The sequence below is a fragment of the Heptranchias perlo genome, chromosome 7, assembly GCF_035084215.1.
Source record: "Heptranchias perlo isolate sHepPer1 chromosome 7, sHepPer1.hap1, whole genome shotgun sequence".
In the NCBI taxonomy this organism is placed as follows: Eukaryota; Metazoa; Chordata; class Chondrichthyes; order Hexanchiformes; family Hexanchidae; genus Heptranchias; species Heptranchias perlo.
Window position 1 is genome coordinate 87,343,841 of NC_090331.1, and position 20,604 is coordinate 87,364,444.

General features: G+C 43.0%; 2 protein-coding genes and 1 non-coding gene across 6 annotated transcripts in view; 2 read left to right on the forward strand and 1 right to left on the reverse strand.

Annotated features, from left to right (window-relative positions):
• LOC137323400 (uncharacterized) overlaps positions 1 to 5,375 on the reverse strand; it is a 28,039-nt gene extending 22,664 nt beyond the window's left edge. For both annotated transcript variants that reach the window (XM_067986880.1, XM_067986879.1), the window contains exon 1: positions 5,179 to 5,375. The gene's annotated coding sequence lies outside the window, so the exon portion shown is untranslated. The remainder of the gene's footprint in view (positions 1 to 5,178) is intronic.
• Positions 5,376 to 5,438: 63 nt separating this feature from the next.
• mdh1b (malate dehydrogenase 1B, NAD (soluble)) overlaps positions 5,439 to 20,604 on the forward strand; it is a 75,054-nt gene continuing 59,888 nt past the window's right edge. For 2 of the 3 annotated variants that reach the window (XM_067988075.1, XM_067988076.1), the window contains exons 1-4: positions 5,439 to 5,490; positions 6,813 to 6,925; positions 13,996 to 14,130; positions 17,849 to 17,991. In XM_067988075.1, the coding sequence (XP_067844176.1) occupies positions 5,469 to 5,490; positions 6,813 to 6,925; positions 13,996 to 14,130; positions 17,849 to 17,991 (413 nt within the window). In that variant the 5' untranslated portion in view covers positions 5,439 to 5,468. The remainder of the gene's footprint in view (positions 5,491 to 6,812; positions 6,926 to 13,995; positions 14,131 to 17,848; positions 17,992 to 20,604) is intronic. The other variant, XM_067988078.1, reaches the window with a different exon arrangement.
• Positions 12,619 to 12,693, forward strand: trnai-aau (transfer RNA isoleucine (anticodon AAU)). Its single transcript has one exon. It is a non-coding gene; the product is annotated as a tRNA-Ile (tRNA).

The window sequence follows — 20,604 nt, forward strand, 5'->3', positions numbered from 1 at the left end:
TAACCTTGGTTAACAAAAATCTATCAATCTCAGATTTAAAATTCACAATTGAGCTAGCATCAACTGCCGTTTGCAGAAGCGCGTTCCAGGCTTCGACCACCCTTTGCATGTAGAGGCATTTCCTAACTTCACTCCTGCAAATCTTGGCACTAAATTTTAGGTTTTTAAAAAATTCTTTAATGGGATGTGGGCGTCGCTGGCAAGGTCAGCATTTATTGCCCATCCCTAATTGCCCTTGAGAAGGTGGTGGTGAGCCGCCTTCTTGAACCGCTGCAGTCCGTGTGGTGAAGCTTCTCCCACAGTGCTGTTAGGAAGGGAGTTCCAGGATTTTGACCCAGTGACGATGAAGGAATGGCGATATATTTCCAAGTCAGGACATGGAGGGGAACATTCAGGTGGTGTTGTTCCCATGTGCCTGCTGCTCTTGTCCTTCTAGGTGGTAGAGGTCGTGGGTTTGGCAGTTACTGTCGAAGAAGCCTTGGCGAGTTGCTGCAGTGCATCTTGTAGATGGTACACACTGCAGCCATTGTGCGTCGGTGGTGAAGGGAGTGTATGTTTAGGGTGGTGGATGGGGTGTCAATCAAGCCGGCTGCTTTGTCCTGGATGGTGTCGAGCTTCTTGAGTGTTGTTGGAGCTGCACTCATCCAGGCAAGTGGAGGGTATTCCATCACACTCCTGACTTGTGCCTTGTAGATGGTGGAAAGGCTTTGGGGAGTCAGGAGATGAGTCACTCGCTGCAGAATACCCAGTCTCTGACCTGCTCTTGTAGCCACAGTATTTATGTGGCTGGTCCAGTTAAGTTTCTGGTCAATGGTGACCCCCAGGATGTTGATGGTGGGGGATTCGGCGATGGTAATGCAGTTGAATGTCAAGGGGAGGTGGTTAGGCTCTCTCTTGTTGGAGATGGTCATTGCCTGGCACTTCTCTGGCACGAATGCTACTTGTCACTTATGAGCCTAAGCCTGGATGTTGTCCAGGTCTTGATGATGCGGGCACGGACTGCTTCATTATCTGAGGTGTTGCGAATGGAACTGAACACTGTGCAATCATCAACAAACATCCCCATTTCTGACCTTATGATGGAGGGGAGGTCACTGATGAAGCAGCTGAAGTTGATTGGGCCTAGGACACTGCCCTGAGGAACTCCTGCAGCAATGTCCTGGGGCTGAGATGATTGGCCTCCAACAACCACTACCATCTTCCTTTGTGCTAGGTATGACTCCAGCCACTGGAGAGTTTTCCCCCTGATTCCCATTAACTTCAATTTTACTAGGGCTCCTTGGTGCCACACTCGGTCAAATGCTGCCTTGATGTCAAGGGCAGTCATTCTCACCTCACCTCTGGAATTCAGCTATTTTGTCCATGATTGGACCAAGGCTGTAATGAGGTCTGGAGCCGAGTGTTCCTGGCCCCTAGTCCTAGTATTCAAGTATAGGAGACCTCCAAAAACTGGTACAAATGCATCAGCAGCCAGAAGCATTAATCTAGCAACTAACCTGTATATCCTCCATGTTTCCTTTAAATAGCACTGGTGGCGGGTTGGGGGGGGCCCTCCAGACCATCTACGACATGTTCAGCTGTTAGTGGTTAAGACAATGCACTGGATGGAGCGTTGAGTGCCAAAATTGTATCTATCCCTGTAAATCAGCCGTTCACACTGATCTGATGCATATTCTCCTTACTTTATATGGTACTGTTGTTCGTTATCTGCACGTGCGCAAACATCCAGACGCCATTTTGGGACCTTAGGAGGCTGCAAAGCGCCTAAAAAACGGGCGTTACACAGCCTGATTCACAGCCCGAAGTGCCTGAATTTATTCAGTATTTCCTCTGAACTGAGACCTCTTTGACACTCGGGATCACCCTTGTGGTTCTTTTCTGCACTTCCCCCAGTGCTTGAATGGCTCCCTCGAGTGTCAGTGACCAGAACTAGACAAGGTGTGGTCTAACCAAACAACAACAACAACTTGCATTGATACAGCACCTTTAACATAGTAAAATGTCCCAAGGCGCTTTGCAGGAGCCTTACCAAACAAAATTTAACACTGAGCCACATTAGAAGAAATTAGAACAGGTGACCAAAAGCTTGGTCAAAGAGGTAGGTTTTAAGGCACAACTTAAAGAAGGAGAGAGTTAGAGAGACGGAGAGAATTAGGGAGAGAATTCCAGAGCTTTGGACCTAGGCAGATGAAGGCAGGGTCGCGATTAAAATCGGGGATGCACAAGAGGTAAGAATTGGAGGAGCGCAGAAATCTCTGAGGGTTGTAGGGCTGGAGGGGGTATGGAAATAGGGAGGGGTGAGGCCATGGAGGGATTTGAAAACTGGGATGAGAATTTTAAAATCGACGCATTCCCAGACCTGGAGCCAATATAGGACAGCGAGCAAATGGGTGATGGGTGAACAGGACTTGATGTGAGATGGGAAACGGGAAGTAGAGTTTTGGATGAGCTCGAGTTTATGGAGGTTGGAAGATGGGAGGCCAGCCAGGAGAGCATTGGATTAGTCAAGTCTAGAGGTAACAAAGGCAAAGATGAAGGTTTCAGCAGCAAATAAGAACATAAGAAATAGGAGCAGGAGTAGGCCATTTGGCTCCTCAAGCCTGCTCCGCCATTCAATAAGATCATGGCTGATCTTCTACCTCAACTCCATTTTCTCGCCCTATCCCCATATCCCTTGATTCCCTTAGTGTCCAAAAATCTATCGATCTCAGTCTTGAATATACTCAATGACTGAGCATTCACAGCCCTCTGGGGTAGGGAATTCTAAAGATTCACAACCCTCTGAGTGAAGAAATTTCTCCTCATCTCGGTCCTAAATGGCCGACCCCTTATCTTGAGACTATGACCTCTAGTTCTAGACTCTCCCAGCCAGGGGAAAGAGCCTCACAGCATCTACCCTGTCAAGCCCTCTAAGAATTTTATATGCTTCACCTCTCATTCTTCTAAACTCCAGAGAATATAGGCCCATTCTACTCAATCTTTCCTCATAGGACAACATATGCAAAAAAAATGTCAAATAAAAATGATACCAATTTAAATATGCCATTAGTTAATACCAATCATTTTAAAACTAGGCAAAAGTGATCGTAATTCTAAATTGACATAACTAATGTGGATTAGAATGTATCAGCCCCACACTACCGTGTGCAAACTCTATTGGCTTCATATGCAAAACAATATCCAGTACTGCACAGTTACCTTTAGAGGCAGTTTGAATGCAGTGCAATTGAATACTTGTGTTTTATTTTTAAAATTAAATCAAGTAAGTGCAAACATCTCATTTATTATATTGAGCAGCTGACAAACCGACTTATTGCTGGTGAGAGTTAGTATGCCATTTTACAAAAAGAATTTTAACGGTTAAAGCAACTTTTATATTTATGTAGATAAGCTGAGGCAGGGGCGGAGACGGAGACGGGCGATGTTATGGAGGTGGAAGTAGGTGGTCTTGGTGATGGAGCGCATATGTGGGCGCAAGCTCATCTCAGGGTCAAATCGGACACCGGTGAGAGGGATGGAGTCGAGCTAGGGAACAGAGTTTGTGGGGGGGGACCCACATTTAGTTGGAGGAAATTTTTGTTCATCGGACAAGCAGTGTGACAAGTCAGAGGCAGTGGAGGGGTCGAGAGAGGTGGTGGTGAGGTAGAGCTGGGTGTCGTCTGCGTACATGTGGAACCTGACGTGTTTCGGATGATGTTGCTGAGGGGCAGCACGTCTATATGAAATAGGAGGGAAACAAGGATTGATCCTTGGGGGACTCGAGAGGTAATGGTGCAGGAGCGGGACTGTATAGTTTGATCATTATATCGTCTGACTAATGCTCTCGTGTTTTAGCCATGTAGTTCAACATTCACAGGAACGTAGGAACAGGAGCAGGCCATTCAGCCCTTCAAGCCTGTTCTGCCATTCAATTAGATCATGGTTGATCAGTATCTTAACTCCATTTACCCGCCTTTGTTCCATAACCCTTAATATCCTTACCTAACAAAAATCTATCAATCTGAGTTTTGAAATTTTTAATTGACCCCCAGCCTCAACAGCTTTTTGGGGGAGAGAGTTCCAGATTTCCACTGCCCTTTGTGTGAAGAAGTGCTTCCTGACATCACCCCTGAACGGCCTAGCTCTAATTTTAAGATTATGTCCCCATGTTCTAGACTCCCCCACCAGAGGAAGTAGTTTCTCCCTATCTACCCTATCAATTCCTTTAATCATCTTAAACACCTCAATTAGTTCACCCCTTAACCTCCTGTACTCAAGGGAATAGTGTACGCAATCTTTCAGGAGTAGCGTTTGCTTGGCGGGGGGCAGGTGCAAAGGTTTGATGTTGGGCCCCTACAATTTAACAGTCATACTGATGAGTTGCACAAACACACAAGCTGTTGGGCTCGTCCTTGCACAAGTGTCGGTGGGGAAGCCCTTGTAGTACTGCGTGACATGCAAGGCAGGGTGACATGCAAGCCAACCCTCCAAGATTGTCCTGGAGTCTCCAAGAATTGAAGATTAATCTCCAGGACACTGCCGGAAGCAACCCGGGAGAGAAATCATAGGCATTGAAAAAAAATGTATTTTTAAATTTTCTTTGAACATTTTGGTTTATTAGTTATAAACATATTGGAGATGGGGGGGGGGTGAGGCTATTTGACTGATAGTCAAGAGTCATCCAATCGGGTAACGCAGAGTCTTCACTTTCCAATCGGTGTGGGAAGGTGGTCCACCGTGAGGATGGACGTGTCCAGCGACTGATGGAGGGACTGTGGAGGCAGGGTGGTTGGAGGCAGAAGGTCATGTGATGAAACCTCCAGGAATAGGTCCAACTAGAGTTGGCAATCCAACTGCTTGGATATGTTGAGCATTGAGCCTGCTAAGAATCTTAGGTCTAGTTGAGCTTTATTCTTAGCTGTTACCTTGGAGGGTTGGCAACCCTAAGTTAGCATCATGCCCTGAGTCAGTTAAGGGCCCCAGGGAGGATCTGGCCAGTAGGATTCGGTGTTTGGTTCGCAATGCCGACGCACAAAAATGGTCAACCCCAGAACCTGAAAACGGTGCAGCCCAAGAGGGAATCCCCTAAACCTGGTCAACACACTTCACATTCAAGGAGTACATATGCCTAGTTTTCCTTCCTAGATCAGTACCTTTGTCGACAGTAAATTTTCCTCTGCCAAAGTTCGGTCCACTTACATATTTTACTTAACTCAACCTGTCCTTTCTGAGATGCCTCCTTCAATTCCTCCATGTCCGCCAATACTGCTTTAAAGTCTTGACGCTGAGACTTTTTTCTTCCCCCAGAAGTTTGGCGGGTGGGTTTTAATTTTTTTTCTATTTAGGTTGAAAAACAAATCACAGGACTGTCAAACTTAACTATTCATTATCGCGGTCTTTGTTGCAGCCGGGAGAAAATGGGAGACGCGGACGGTGCAACCTCTATTTGGGTCCGGGCGCTTCCGTTGCCTGGCAACGCTGCAAACAAAATGGCGAAGTTTGTGGTGGCAGGTAGGTTGGAGGCATCTCAGTGTTAAATTAAGCAAAACCTAAAAAAAATCGTTTGAACGGCTGGAACTCGCGTTGTAGGTTTAGTTACAGGTATCTAAGGAAATACAACTTTAATCTTAGAGAGGGAGAGTTGGAGACAGATAGGGGAGCTGGGGTATGGGGCCAGCAATGGAATTTAATGCTGACCATTGGCCTCAGCACGGGTTCTATTCAGTGATCCTTATTGGACAGTGTGTGAGAGAAAGAACTGACTTGCATTCATACAAAAAGAACAGGTAGATAGAAAGAACTAGCATTTATATAGCACATTAACGACCTCAGGTCCCAAATATGAATTTAAAAGGAAGCTAGATAAACACATGAGGGAGAAAGGAATGGAAGGTTATGCAGATAGGGTGAGATGAAGAGGGGTGGGAGGAGGCTTGTGTGCAGCATAAACCCAGTTGAGCCTAATGGCCTGTTTCTGAGCTGTACATTCTATGTAATTTACAGCCAATTAAGTACTTTTGACGTGTAGCCAGTGTTGTAATTTAGGGAAATGTAGCAGCCAATTTGTGCACAACAAGATCCTATGAACAGCAATGAAATAAATGTCTGAATAATGTATTTTTAGTGGTATTAGTTAAGAGATAAATATTGGCCAGGACACCGGGAGAACTCCCCTGCTCTTCTTTGAATAGTGCCATGGGATCTTTTACGTCCACCTGAGAGGGCAGAAGGGGCCGTGGATTAACATCTCATCTGAAAGACAGCACCTCTGACAATGCAGCACTCCCTCAGTACTGCACTGGGAGTGTCAGCCTAGATTTCATGCTGAAGTCTCTGGAGTGGGATTTGAACTGTGATATTCTGACTCAGGCAAGAGTATTACCGCATACAAATAGCAGGCAGTTGAGCAAGGTCCCGGAGGAGGGCTGCCAACTGTATTTCAGCAATCATGTCCTAGTGTCTTCAGGAGTGAGAAAGAAAATTTTTGCAGCGCCTTTTACAACCTCAGGACGTTCCAGAGCGCTTTACAGCCAATGAAGTACTTTTGAAGTGTAGTTATTGTTGTAACCTAGGAAACGTGGCAGCCAATTTTCAATCCAAAGCTGTGAAAAGGCCCTGGAAGTGGACAGTATAAATGGGTTCAAGGAGCAATTAAACGTTTTTCCGAAAAGAGAAGGAATTGAGGGATCTGGCGAGAGGGCGGGTAGGGAAGTTGATCTGTGAAAAACGGTCAGCCATGTTGGACCAATGATCTTTACATGTTCCTGAAAATGGTGACGTTCTTACATCAATATAAAAATGACATCTATCTTGATTTGTTTTGACTGTTGCAGGTAGAGCAAACTGCCCTTATTATGCCAAGGCAGAACTTGTGGCGGATTATCTTGAGAAAAATTTGCCAGACTTCAAGGTCCATAAAATTGTCCAAGCACCTGAAGACTGGCAGGTCAGTTACTGTTTAGACCTGAAAGCAGAAAAACAATTTTAAAAAAAAATAATTAACTGAATTTCAGACCTGATATTTGTATTTCTCAGAATCGAATTGTTTACTGAGTTTTGTTGCTGTAGATACGCTACTAGGTCTAATAGGGGCGTAGTGATACGCAAAGAAACAAGCAGCCAAGGCTGAATGTAGTGTTAGCTCTATGATGCTGTAACTAGGAATAATTCAGACTCCAATGTCAATACTGGATTGAATGAACCAAAGTGGAGTCGGAAATGATGTGGTAATAATCTTTTTGCTCTAGTTGTCTTTCAAATGATTTGTAACATGAGGTAAGTGTTCTGGGAAGGAGTAATGAGTGATACAGTGAGTTAGCATACTATCCTTTCAGCTCGGGTTCCAATTTAGCTAGGAGTGATTAGATGAAAGTCTCCTCTCTCTGCCAATTGTAGGGGCTCTTTTTTTTAATGCAGATTTAGTACAAATGCCGGTGAGCATGAATGTGCAGAACTATCCATAAATTGGCACTGATTGGCACAAATTTGGCAGCCCACAAGAATAGCTGATGTAGGAAATAGAAACATAGGAACAGGAGTAGGCCATTTAGCCCCCCGAACCTGTTCCGCCATTCAGTGAGATCGTGGCTGATCTGTATCCTAACTCCATCCACCCGCCTTGACTCCATATCCCTTAATACCCTTGGCCAGCAAAAATCTATCGATCTCAGATTTAAAATTATTAATTGAGCTAGCATCTACTGCTTTTTGTGGGAGAGAGTTCCACACTTTTACCACTCTTTGAGTGAAAAAGTGTTTCCTAACTTCTCTGCTGAATGGCTTGGCTCTGAATTTAAGGTTATGTCCCCTTGTCCTAGACTCCCCCACCAGCAAAAAAGGTTTCTCTCTTACCTTATCAATTTCTTCCAAAATCCTAAAAATCTCAATCAAATCACCCCTTAACTTTCTATATTCCAGGAAATACAAGCCTAGTTTATGTAATCTCTCCTCATAATCTAAGCCTTGGAGCCCTGGTAACATTCTGGTAAATCTGCGCTGCACTCCTTTCAAGGCCTTTATATCCTTTCTAAGGTGCGGTGCCCTGAACTATGCACAGTACTTCAGATGTGGCCTAAACAGGGCTTTGTTTAGCTGAAGCAAAACTTCCTCCCTTTGATATTCTAGGCCTCTACATATAAAGGCTGACATTCCATTAGCCTTTTTGGTTATTTTTTGTACCTGACTAGTACATTTTAGTGATCTGGACCCCTAAATCTTTTTGGACCTCCACTGTTCCTAGCTTTTCACCATTTAAAAATTACTTGGATCTATTCTTTTTTGATCCAAAATGGATGACCTCACACTTACCTGCATTGAAATTGATCTGCCACAGTTTTGCCCACTCACTTAATCTATCAATGTCTCTTTGTAATTTTATCCTTCCGTCTACACTACTTACCATGCCACTAATTTTTGTGTCATCGGCAAACTTGGATATATGGTTCTCTATTGTTATCTAAGTCATTAATAAATGTAGTGAATAGTTGAAGCCCCAGCATGGATCCTTGTGGGACACCACTAGTCACATCCTTCCAATTTGAGTACATACCCATTATCTCTACTCTCTGTCTTCTATCACCTAACCAATCCCCCAACCAATAATTTGACTTCAATTCCATAAGATTTAATTTTAGCTAACCTTAGCAGTGGAACCTTGTTGAATGCCTTCTGGAAGTCCATATAAACTGCATCCATAGGCATTCCCGTCTACTACTTTAGTTACTTCCTCAAAAAATTCAATTAGGTTCGTTTGACATGACCTACTCTTTACAAATCAATGTTGGCTCTCTCTAATCAGCTCAAATTTCTCTAAGTGCTCAGTCACACTGTCTTAATTACAGATTCCAATAACAGATGTTAGAGTAACAGGTCTATAATATCCTAGTTTATCTTTCTCATCTTTCTTAAATACATTTACAATTTTCCAATCTCAAGGGACAATCCCTGAATCAAGAGATCTTTGGAAGATTATGGCTAAAGCATCTGCAATTTCCTCATCTAATTCCTTTAAAACCCTGGGGTGGAAACCATCAGGTCCTCGGGATTTGTCAGCCTTTAGTGCCATTATTTTTTTTTACTGTTGCCTTGCTTACATTAACTTTAGCGAGTTTCAGTCCTTGATGCATTATTAGTTTCCCTGGAATGTCAGATATATTATCCTCTTCCTCCAATGTGAAGACTGACACAAAATAATTATTCAACAAGTCTGCCATTTCCTTATTTCCTTATTTTCATTTGCAGTATTACCTGCATCTGTTTTTAAAGGGCCCACATTATCCTTGACTACCCTTTTTCTTCTAATATAATTGTAAAACTTTTTTGTGTTAATCTTGATATCCCTCGCAAGTTTCTTTCCCTTTTTGCAACTCTTACTATCTTTTTTTTGTCTTCCTTTGCTGATCTTTATATCTCTTCTAGTCCCCTGAATCTATACTATTTTTTGTACTTTTGGATGTTCTTTCTTTTAGTTTTATATTATCTCTCATCTCTTTTGTCGACCATGGCTGTTTTATTTAGTAATACAAGACCGTATATACTCTTAGGGGTAAATACGGTCCTGTATTAAGTTAAATTCTTTTTTGAATACCTCCCACTGCTCATCTGTATTTTTACTCGATAACAGTTTTGACCAGTATCTGTCTCATCCTGTTAAAGTTAGCCTTATCAAAATCTAGAATCTTAGTAACTAAGACAATGCTGTACCGATGCTTCCGAGGGCACTTTTCAGAGCTGTAGGCTAAAGCACATCTGGAATTTTGCAACAACTTAGCATGCAGAAAATGGCGCTCTAGATGCTAAGACTACTTTGAGTTACTTTAATACCATTCCATACATTCTGATATATATATTTACCATCTTTTATTGTAGCAGACTAAAAGTACAGTTTGAGCCATTTATTAGAGGAGGTGTATCTAATTAATTTTGTAAATTCTCACATCAAATTTAGAATCATTACATGGCATACTGTAGCAGCAAAATAATCACACTTGTACCAGGCAGTAATCAATGTCAAGCAGACTAAAAGTCCCTGATGAAAGAGAGCGTTGTGCCTAAAGCTGCGGCTATTGTTTTATAAAAGGAACACTAGGTTAAGAATGTATGAAACTGATGGGCAGGAAAAGAACAGCTGGTCCATCAAGCCTGCTCCACACTCATGATGGCTGGAACATCATGACCAGACACTTCCTACTCCCCCACAGCCATATCGTTTCATGGAAAAAGCAAAAAACCAACAGCAAATAAGGGAAAAATTCTCTGGAAAATTCCTCTGTGACCCCCTCAGGCGATCGAAACCAGTCCAGGGGATCACATGGATCAAGTGTTATCTAAAAAACCACTTACCTTCTATATGATGTGATCTCTGCCTCAGTCAAGAACCAGTCCAAATTCCTCTTGAAGACTTAGAGAGTCAGCACCCACCACACCAGCCGGTAATGTATTCCAGAGACTCACTACTCTCTGAGAAAAGATGAACCTCCTAAGAGAGAGGTGCGGGCACTTATGAGGAGGAAACCAAACAGATGACATTACCCCAGAAAAAGATTCCTTTGGGCCTAAATATTGCACTTATGCCATCCGAGTAGCAGTATATATGAAGGTTCGTGATCAACTGGGAGAATTTGTCAAAGGTAAGCTGCAATGCTGGACACTGATTTAAAGGGATCATTAGTGACTTCAGTTTCTGTGCTCTTGATATAAAAATGATAGCAACTGTTAATGTTCAAGCCACTGGGCCATTCTAATCACAAGGAGATGATTTTTCAGACACTGGGCAAGTAGCTATCTTCACCATAGTCAAGGAGTGACTGATGAATATTCTGGAAAACTGGCAGATTCATACATTTGCACCATAATACCTCCATATGTTTAGTGACTTGACTAGGGAAGCCAAGAACAGCCACCTTCCCATTTTCCATTTTAGTGCCGGGAAACCCCCCCCACCCCAGCCCCCTCGCTGAACATACGCACTTCTTAAATGTAATGACAAGTCTTCATTCACAGTGCACTATGACTCAATAGAATCATAACTGTTGCTCCCACTGGCGCACTGTGTTTGCAATGTGTACTATCTACAGGATGAACTGCAACAACTCGTCAAGGTTTCTTCGGCAGCACCTCCCAAACCCACGACCTCCACCACCTATAAGGACAAGGGCAGCAGGTGCATGGAAAACACCATCACCTCCAAGTTCCCCTCCAAGTCACATACCATCCTAACTTAGACCATTCCTTTATTCTCACTTGGTCAAAATCCTGGAACTCCCTCCCTAACAGTAACAGCACTGTGGGAGCACCTTAACCACACGGACTGCAGTGGTTCAAGAAGAAGGCTCACCACCATCTTCTCAAGGTGGCAATTAGGGATGGGCAATAAATGCTGGCCATGCTAGTGACACCCGCATCCTGAGAATGAATATTTTTTTTTAAATGTTGCTGATTAGGACGAAGATGGAAGTCTAAACGAATGCCTTATCTGTGCCAAGCGCCAGCTCAGAGTCTTTCAATCAGGAGGATATAGATAACAGGGATGAGGGTAGTGCATCGGGTAACTTACTGAGCACAAGGGAGCTGGGACAGCGGCTAGGAGACTGGAAACAAAGAGTAGTGGTGAACGGTTGTTTTTCGGACTGGAGAAAGGTATACAGTGGAGTTCCCCAGGGGTCGATACTAGGACCACTGCTTTTCTTGATATATATTAATGACTTGGACTTGGGTGTACAGGGCAAAATTTCAAAATTTGCAGATGACACAAAACTTGGAAGTGTAGTGAACAGACAGGAGGATAGTAATAGACTTCAAGAGGATACAGACAGGCTGGTGAAAGGGGCGAACACGTGACAGATGAAATTTAATGCAGAGAAGTGCGAAGTGATACATTTTGGTAGGAAGAACGAGGAGAAGCAATATAAACTAAAGGGTACAATTCTAAAGTGGGTGCAGGATTCCACTCTTCCTCAGGGGAGGCTGCATAGAAGCCTTCCCTTGGCTGACGACGCAGTGGACATGGATCTCATGGATACAGCCATGAAAAGAAAAATGTTTGAAGAACATCACAACTGCATGCAGGCATTTAGGTGACTCTCGCAGGATGTGTAGCATATTACCGAGGTCTCGTTCATCCATCCCAGCCCACTCTCTACTGCACGTCCCTGGGGTCAGTGCCACCCCATTCATCAGAAGCATGGACTGCTGCCCTGGAGGTCCAAAGGGGACAGGCTTTCTGGACTTCAGACATTTTGGGACAGCCTACAGGAGACAAGCCCTTGGGGCTTTCATGATCTGGCGGGAGCCATTAGATCTACCCTACTGCTTAATTAACCAAAGAAACTGGCCCAAGTACTAGTGGCACAGTTGGAGATGGTTGACATGAGGCTGTTGTTTCTCAAGATACCAGGCCTCCATGTTAGCCACTTCGTGTTCTACTCAAACAGCATGCAGAAGACAAAGCTCTGTGTGAGCACTTAGCTGCTGCCCTGGAGCTGAGCTTGTTCTTCTTCTTTGGCTCGGCATCCATTTTCTTCCCCTTATGCCTCTTTGAAGCACTTTGGGACATTTTTGAACTGCATAGCAAAAAGAGTAGAATACAAATCATGGGAAGTCCTGATCAAACTGCATAGTGTTTTGGTTAGACCACACGATGGCCGGTTAGCTCAATTGGTTAGAGCATGGTGCTAATAACGTCAAGGTCACGGGTTTCGATCTCCGTACGGGCCATCGGAAGCTTATTGATGCATTTAAGGGGAAGCTAGATGAATGCACGAGGGAGAAAGGAATAGAAGGGTGAGATGAAGAGGGGTAGGAAGAGGTTTGCGTGGAGCATAAACACTGGCGTGGACCTTTTGGGCCAAATGGCCTGTTTCTTCTATGGAATTCGATGAGATGGGTACTATGTCCATTTCTGGTCACTGAGACATATGGAGCCATTCATACACTGGAGGCTGTGCAGAGAAGAACCATGAGGCTGTTCCTCAGTCTTAGAGGTCTCCATTACGAGGAAAGACATGCCAAAATGTGGGCTCTTCATCTTTGAAAGGAGACGTCCAAGAGGTGATCTTATAGAGACATACGGGATACACAAATGCATGTAGCATAAGAAATAAAACAGGTGAGTTTGATGCATAAAATGAGATTAAAAGGTACGATGTGACAGCCATTACGGAGACCTGGCTACAAGATGGGAATGACTGATAGTTAAATATTCCAGGTTATTGACTGTTTAGAAAGGACAGGGGAATTGGGGAAGGTATATTGATAAAAGACAGCAGTAGAAAGAAGGGATTTCAGTAAAGGAGATCAGGCAGTGGAAACACTATGGGTAGAATTAAGGAACAGTAAGGGATGGAAAACTCTGATAAGAATTGTCTACAGACCTCCTGCTAGTAGTGGGGGGGCGGAGGTCAGCAAAAGCAATGTGGTTATCATGGAAGATTTTCATTTTCACGTAGACCCCGAGAAGCAGTACAGCTCAAGTAGTAAAGGCAATGAATTTCTAGAATGTATTCAGGACAATTTTCTACAACAATGGGATTGATGGTGACTTTTGGGCGCCCATACCCGCGATGAAGAGGCGACGGCCACATTTGCATCGAGCTGGCAAGCTGTGGGGTGCCAAATGGGTGACCTGATTCAGCTTGCCGGATTATGAACTGGCCAATATTGGGCCCCTTTGACTGGCAGCAAGATAAATGTGGAATGCAGGTCGTGATGCGGGGGGTGGGGGGTTTGTTCTGGGGCGGCAGCGGCCCAGATTATGTTTGTGGGGACCAGCGCGTGCAAAATGGGCACCACCCAAATTTCAGTTGGGCTCATGCACAATTGAAAAATCTAGGTTTGGGTGTAATAAAGGAGAAATATTTTCCGCTCCACGGTATTTACACATTCTCTCACTTTGATTATTACTGTAACAAGCGTTATTGTTTAATATTGTGCATTCCCTCAGTTACAAATGACTGTGTTTGACTTTGGGAACCACGAAAGGGAATACATTCTGTTTGTGCATGTTTGTGTTTCCTGCAGCCGTGGCTTGAAAAGTTATGCAAAACAAACGCCTGGACGCATCAACACTCCCCAATTATATGGCGAGAGCTTGTGGACCGTGGAGGTAAGGGATTACTGTTGGGTGGATTCAACGACTTCATGGAGTACACACAGGTAGGATTTATAAACAAAATGCTCTGGTGTCCCAAGAGGCATTTGCAAGTTGGAAGTGTGTTGGAAAATTAATGAATTCTTTCCATCTGAGGCTATTTCTGAATGTAGAGATTCTAAGATCTATGGGGATTTTTGAAAAGGGCAGGATGATGTCTAATCCTAACAGTTGTAGCCCTTTTGTAACTCTGTAGAACAAGTCCCTTTGTGTAGGGAAAAAATTACCTAAAAGATGTGGGGAGTTAACACATTGTTTGGTTGGGGAGAGAGTGCTCCTAGTTTCCATTATGGATTTGCATATCAATGGCAGAGTTTTCAGCCACCTGTGCGCTCTGTAATTCTCTGTCTAATCCCCTTTGCTTTGCTACCTTTCCCTGCACCCTAAAGAGCCTCCTGAAACTTACTCCTTGACTGTGCTTTTGGTTACTTCTCCTCCACTTTCTGCTCGATGTCCACTGCTCCTCCTGTGTAGCACCTTGGGATGATTTGCGGAAAATCTAGGTTGTTATTAAGATGCAAATTTATTGTCTCGCTGACTTTGCAAGGTCAGTGGTTCCTGTGTTGTCTATGGGTCAGCATTGGTAATGCCATGAATGTCAGACTTGTTTGGTGGATGGGAGCAGGAACTGGCAGCAATTAGGCAGGCAGAGACAAAAAATGGCTTTGGGTCCTAACTGAGTCATCTGACTCCAATTAGCATGTATTCATGAGGCACCTGCCTGTGGGAGCTCTGATCACCTGGATCAAGGTCCACCTGAAAATTGGAAAGGGCAGCAACTTGGCAGTAAGTCAGTATTCCATCGCACATGCTATCTTGGTCCTACTGCCACCTTTTATAAGTGCAAACAGGACGGTAGTGACTCCTAAATTGCCTCCATCCAGCCATGATCATTTGCTCGTGAGCATTGCCAGCTATCTCCTTTTTCTTTTAGCTATCCATTTACCTTTTCTTATCGCACAAATAAGATCACTGCCCATGCAGTTCCTTATTGTCTCATAAATGAGTTGAAATTGCATTGCCATCTTAGTCCTGAATGTGTCAATGCACGGTCTCTTTGTCTCAGCCATGACTCAGTTGGTAGTACTCTCGCCTCCGACTCAAAAAGTCATGGGTTCGAGTCCCACACAAGAGACTTGAGCATGTAATTTTGGCTAACACTTCAGTGCAGTACTGCATTGTTGGAGGTGCTGACTTTTGAATGAAACCTTAAACCGAGGCCTTATATGCCCTCCCAGGTGGACATAACTGATCCAAAGAACAGCAGAGGAGTTCTCCCAGTGTCCTGGCCAATATTTATCCTTCAGCCAATATAAATAAACAGATGATCTGGTCATTTATTTAGTTGCTGTTTGTGGGGCCTTGCTGTGCACAAATTGGCTGCTAAGTTTCCCTACATTACTACAGTGACTACACTTTAAAACTACTTAATTGACCGTGAAGTGCTTTGGGATGTCTTGGGGTCATGAAAGGTGCTATATAAATGCAAGTTCTTTCTTCCGTTAAGATAGCAAAGGAATTTAAGATGAATGCATTAATACATTTGTTACTAATATCACGTAACAATTTTCAACTCCAAAAGTAGGAACAATTTCACTCCATTACTTTTTTTTAGCCCCAAGCTTGGCTGTTACATAAGAACATAAGAAATAGGAGCAGGAGTAGGCCAATCGGCCCCTCGAGCCTGCTCCGCCATTCAATAAGATCATGGCTGATCTGGTCCTAACCTCAAATCTAAAATCATGTCCAATTTCCTGCCCGCTCCCCGTAACCCCTAATTCCCTTTACTTCTAGGAAACTGTCTATTTCTGTTTTAAATTTATTTAATGATGTAGCTTCCACAGCTTCCTGGGGCAGCAAATTCCACAGACCTACTACCCTCTGAGTGAAGAAGTTTCTCCTCATCTCAGTTTTGAAAGAGCAGCCCCTTATTCTAAGATTATGCCCCCTCGTTCTAGTTTCACCCATCCTTGGGAACATCCTTACCGCATCCACCCGATCAAGCCCCTTCACAATCTTATATGTTTCAATAAGATCGCCTCTCATTCTTCTGAACTCCAATGAGTAGAGTCCCAATCTACTCAACCTCTCCTCATATGTCCGCCCCCTCATCCCCGGGTACCAGGTACTCCATCGAGTGGCCATGTCATGAATCCATAGAGGATAGCCAATTCAGAATGTTCTGTAACTAGATGGAATACTCTTCTTAAAATCATAAAGCAACATGTGATTAAGAGAAATAGACATGCAACGTCAGAGTTACATTAACATTGTGATACATGTTCTGTCATTAGGATATGACATCAGATAGAACACAGACTTGGGGGAAATTTTCCTATGTGTGTTAAATTAGCTTATCATAAAATTCCTTGGTATGCTGTTTTAATGCTGTCGGTAATACATTTAAAGAAAGACTTGCATTTATGTAGTGCCTTTCATAACGTCCCAAAGCACTTTACTACTAATGAAGTATTTTTGAAGTGTAGTCACTGTTGTAATGTAGGAATCGCGGAAGTCAATTTGCACACAGCAAGGTCCCGACGTTCACCGTTATTAGTGGCGAAATCGAAGAGCAAGTTCTGGTGACCGCACATGCTCAGTTAAACGCGGAAATCCGGAACTTGCTCTTCCAGGTTCGCCGGCTATATTACAGCTTCGCCTTAAAGGGATATCGCCAGTTGCAATCAATGGAATTAACGGACCAGTGCCAACTTATTCTCCTGTCCAGCTGGAAACAAACTGATCTCGCCACAAAACAGGTATGCTCAGTTTTTTAAGTCTAAGCTAAGTTTTAACGGCGTGGTAAGTCTTAATGACTGCCAAACAACCTTTCTGACATTAAAAGTTAACTTTTAAATATGTGGAGTCTCATTACTCCTGATTTTAATAGTTTTTGGATATTTTTTAAAAAAATTTAATTAAAAAATTTAAATTTTTAAAAAACCTTTTTCCTTCTATGTCTTTTATCTCAGTTTTTAAATCTTATCTTCTCTTTATTTCACTTTCTCTGTCATTTTATAATACCTTATCAGGCACATCCATGTTTTTAGACTATGCTGTTTGTGAATGAACGGCATTTCCTGGTTCTCACAGCACAGCTTTCTTCAAGCTGATTGGTTGAGAGGCCTTAGAGATCCTTTCCCCACTCGCACAGCCCAGGAAAGAACGCTGCTGTTTTTTGAACTTGAATTTCAAGGAATTTGCTGCCAAAAAGAACGCGGTAACTTAGTGGGTAAATTTAAATCTAATGAGTGGTGACCATAGCTGGCCCCCACCTGAGAGGGCAGACGGGGCCTCGGTTTAACATCTCATCCAAAAGACAGCATCTCCGACAGTGCAGCACCTCCCTCAGTACTGCACTGAGAGTGTCAGCCTAGATTTTGTGCTCAAGTCTCTGGAGTGGGACTTGAATCCACAACCTGAAGGCGAGAGTGCTACCACTGAGCCACGGCTGACACAATTTATTTTAAACTGGTAATGGCAATATTAATTTAGTGCACTGAGGAATTTTATGCGATTGCATTAAGCAGTGCGCTACCAAAGGACATTAAACCATCAGAAATTCAGTATGCTGTACGCATTATAACAAATTCAGGAATGTCAGTAGGACGAGGAAACTGTAGTGACCTGAAAAACAGGAGTGAAGGTTAGGCAAGTGAATTATTCCTGCAGTGGAACGTGCGTAAGGAAATTGCTGTGCTTGCCTGCTTGTTTCAACTTTAGGGTTATTATGGTTTTACTTCTGATATGATGACTCAAATCATGATCACGATTGCAAAGGAGAACTTGAAGACTAAGCAAAACCAGATGGATGAAGAAGCACGCTCCAAGGGTCTGGTTAAACCAATGTCAATCTGGATTAGTGGGTAGGTATACATTGTTTTTTTCTCATAGCCATCACTATTAATCTACTCTTTAAAATCGTCACTATTTCTCTTAGCCTTCTCCAGTACATTCTTCCTCATAATTGTCAGGTTTCGCTGCCACACTTCTCGTAATTTTCACTACCTTTTTGGTTTCTCATTGCTATTCTGTGTATTGCATTATTTGTGACATAACATTATCATTACCATTGAGAAAATCATTAAAATAAAATAGTGACTTTTCCTTTTATGGAGTTAATATGCCTAGAAATACACTTCACCAAAAACTAAATGCATAAAAATATGAGCCTACGTATTAGTGTTTCTGACACTGGCTCACAAACGCCTGACACATTTCGGTGATGTTACTTTACTATTTTAACAGAGATACCAATCCATTTACAATAATGGGTTTAGTGCCTCCATTAAAATAACAGTTAATGTAATGGACTATGCATTTGACCATTAATATCACATGCTGTAATTCCTAGGCTCTGGTGCCCAACAGCCTAATTTGTTGTCGAAAAGGCTGCACAGGAAACCCTTCCGTGTGTATAAGCACAGGGAAGAGCGGCATGTAGCAGTTTTTGAGTGTGTCCACTAATCTAGTGAATCAGTCATATTTCTACTGTCCTTATCCATTCCAGAGTTTACAAATCTTTGCCTATTTCAAGTCCTGCTTATTCCTATAAACTGATACTTGGCTTATCAGACGATGAGTTCAATTTACGCGGGTACGGTTACTGAATAAGGTATTTGCTGTAGCAATTCAACTGCAAATTGAAATCCAATATCATAACTACCAATTTGCTTCAAATGACCTAATAGAGATCTTTAAAATTATGAGGATTTTGACAGGGTAGACATAGAGAAGATGTTTCTACTTGTGGGGGACTCCAAAACTAGGGGCCATAAATATGAGATAATCACTAATAAATCCAGTAAAGAATTCAGGAGAAACTTCTTTACTCAGAGAGTGATGAGAATGTGGAACTTGCTACCACATGGTGTAGTTGAGGCGAATAGAATAGATGCATTTAAGGGAAAGCTAGATAAGTACATGAAGGAGAAAAGAATAGAAGGATATACTGTTAGGGTTAGATGAATAGGGGAGAGAGGAAGCTCGTGTGGAATGTAAACACTGGTATGGACCAGTTAGACCGAATGGCCTGCTTCTGTGCTATATATTCTATGTAATTCTGTGTAATTCTATGTTTTTGCTTTGTAAAAGATAAATTCAACAAAACTAACAAAAACATATATCTTTTTAAAAATGTATTCTCAAGCCACATTAGCGAGTGCATAACAACTTCAATGTAGTATTGTTTTTCTCTCACAATAGGGTACTTGTGGCACTTTGTAAATGCTATAGAAAACTGATTGCGCTGCATGGGGACAGAAAATGGTCAAAGAGGGAAAGATACTGCTAATTGTTTTTTAATCTAAATTTTCAAACGTTGCTCTTCTATTTCTTTCCCCATTTTGTAATGTTGTATTCCTTTAGCAATCTTCTGGCTCCCAGATTTAAAGTGGCATTAATGATGTTAGGGAGTTTGTGAGAAAATTCATTGCCTGGAACTGCAAAGCATCTATTACAACAAGGACTCCATTTCAGAGCCGCCATTTTGGTTATAGAATGAAATATTGTAATGCAGTTTTGTGTTTCCATTTTTGTTTTTGAAACAAAATTTTAAAATGTACCTCACTACGTCTGCTTCCCCTGCCTTCCACTTAGAAAGGTGGCGACTCACGTATGGGGTACAGTTGCTTGTGTCCCTTTCCAGTGTGTGGCCCAAATGGTCATGGATACGAAATTGGCTAAGTAATAGGAAACAAAGAGTTGTTTTTCGGACTGGAGGTAGGTATATAGCAGTGTTTCCCAGGGGTCAGTACTAGGATCACCGCTTTTCTTGATATATGTTAATAACTTTGACTTGGGTGTACAGGGCACAATTTCAAAATTTGCAGATGACACAAAGCTTGGAAGTGTAGTGACCAGTGAGGAGGATAGCAATAGACTACAAGAGGACATAGACAGGCTGGTGGAATGGGCGGACACGTGACAGCAGAAAAGTGTGAAGTGATACATTTTGGTAGAAAGAATGAGGAGAGGCAATATAAACTAAATGGTACAATTCTAAAGGGGGTACAAGAACGGAGAGACCTGGGGGTATATTGTACACAAATCGTTGAAGGTGGCAAGGCAGGTTGAGAAAGCAGTTAAGAAAGCATACGGGATACTGGGCTTTATAAATAGAGACATAGGCCCCGATATTACCAGGGAGGCGGGAAGTCAGCAGGGGGTGGGGGGGGGAGCGACTGGGCGCATGGATAACCCGCCCAGTGAAATCCGTCCGTTCCCCATGCGATTGCGAGTAAATTGAAGCCACTTACCGTGGCTTCTGGGTTTCCCATCGGAAACCTGCGCAGCGGGCGGACTGCGCACCCGCATCACAGGCTGTCAGCTGGAGGAGCCCTATTTAAGGGGGCAGTCATCCAATGGCTGTTCCTGCAGCAAAGAACCAAAATTATAGAATGGAGCAGCCCAGGGGAAATAATGCTCCCAGGTTTACTGATGCCTCACTCCAGGTCTTACTGGATGGGGCGAGGAGGAGG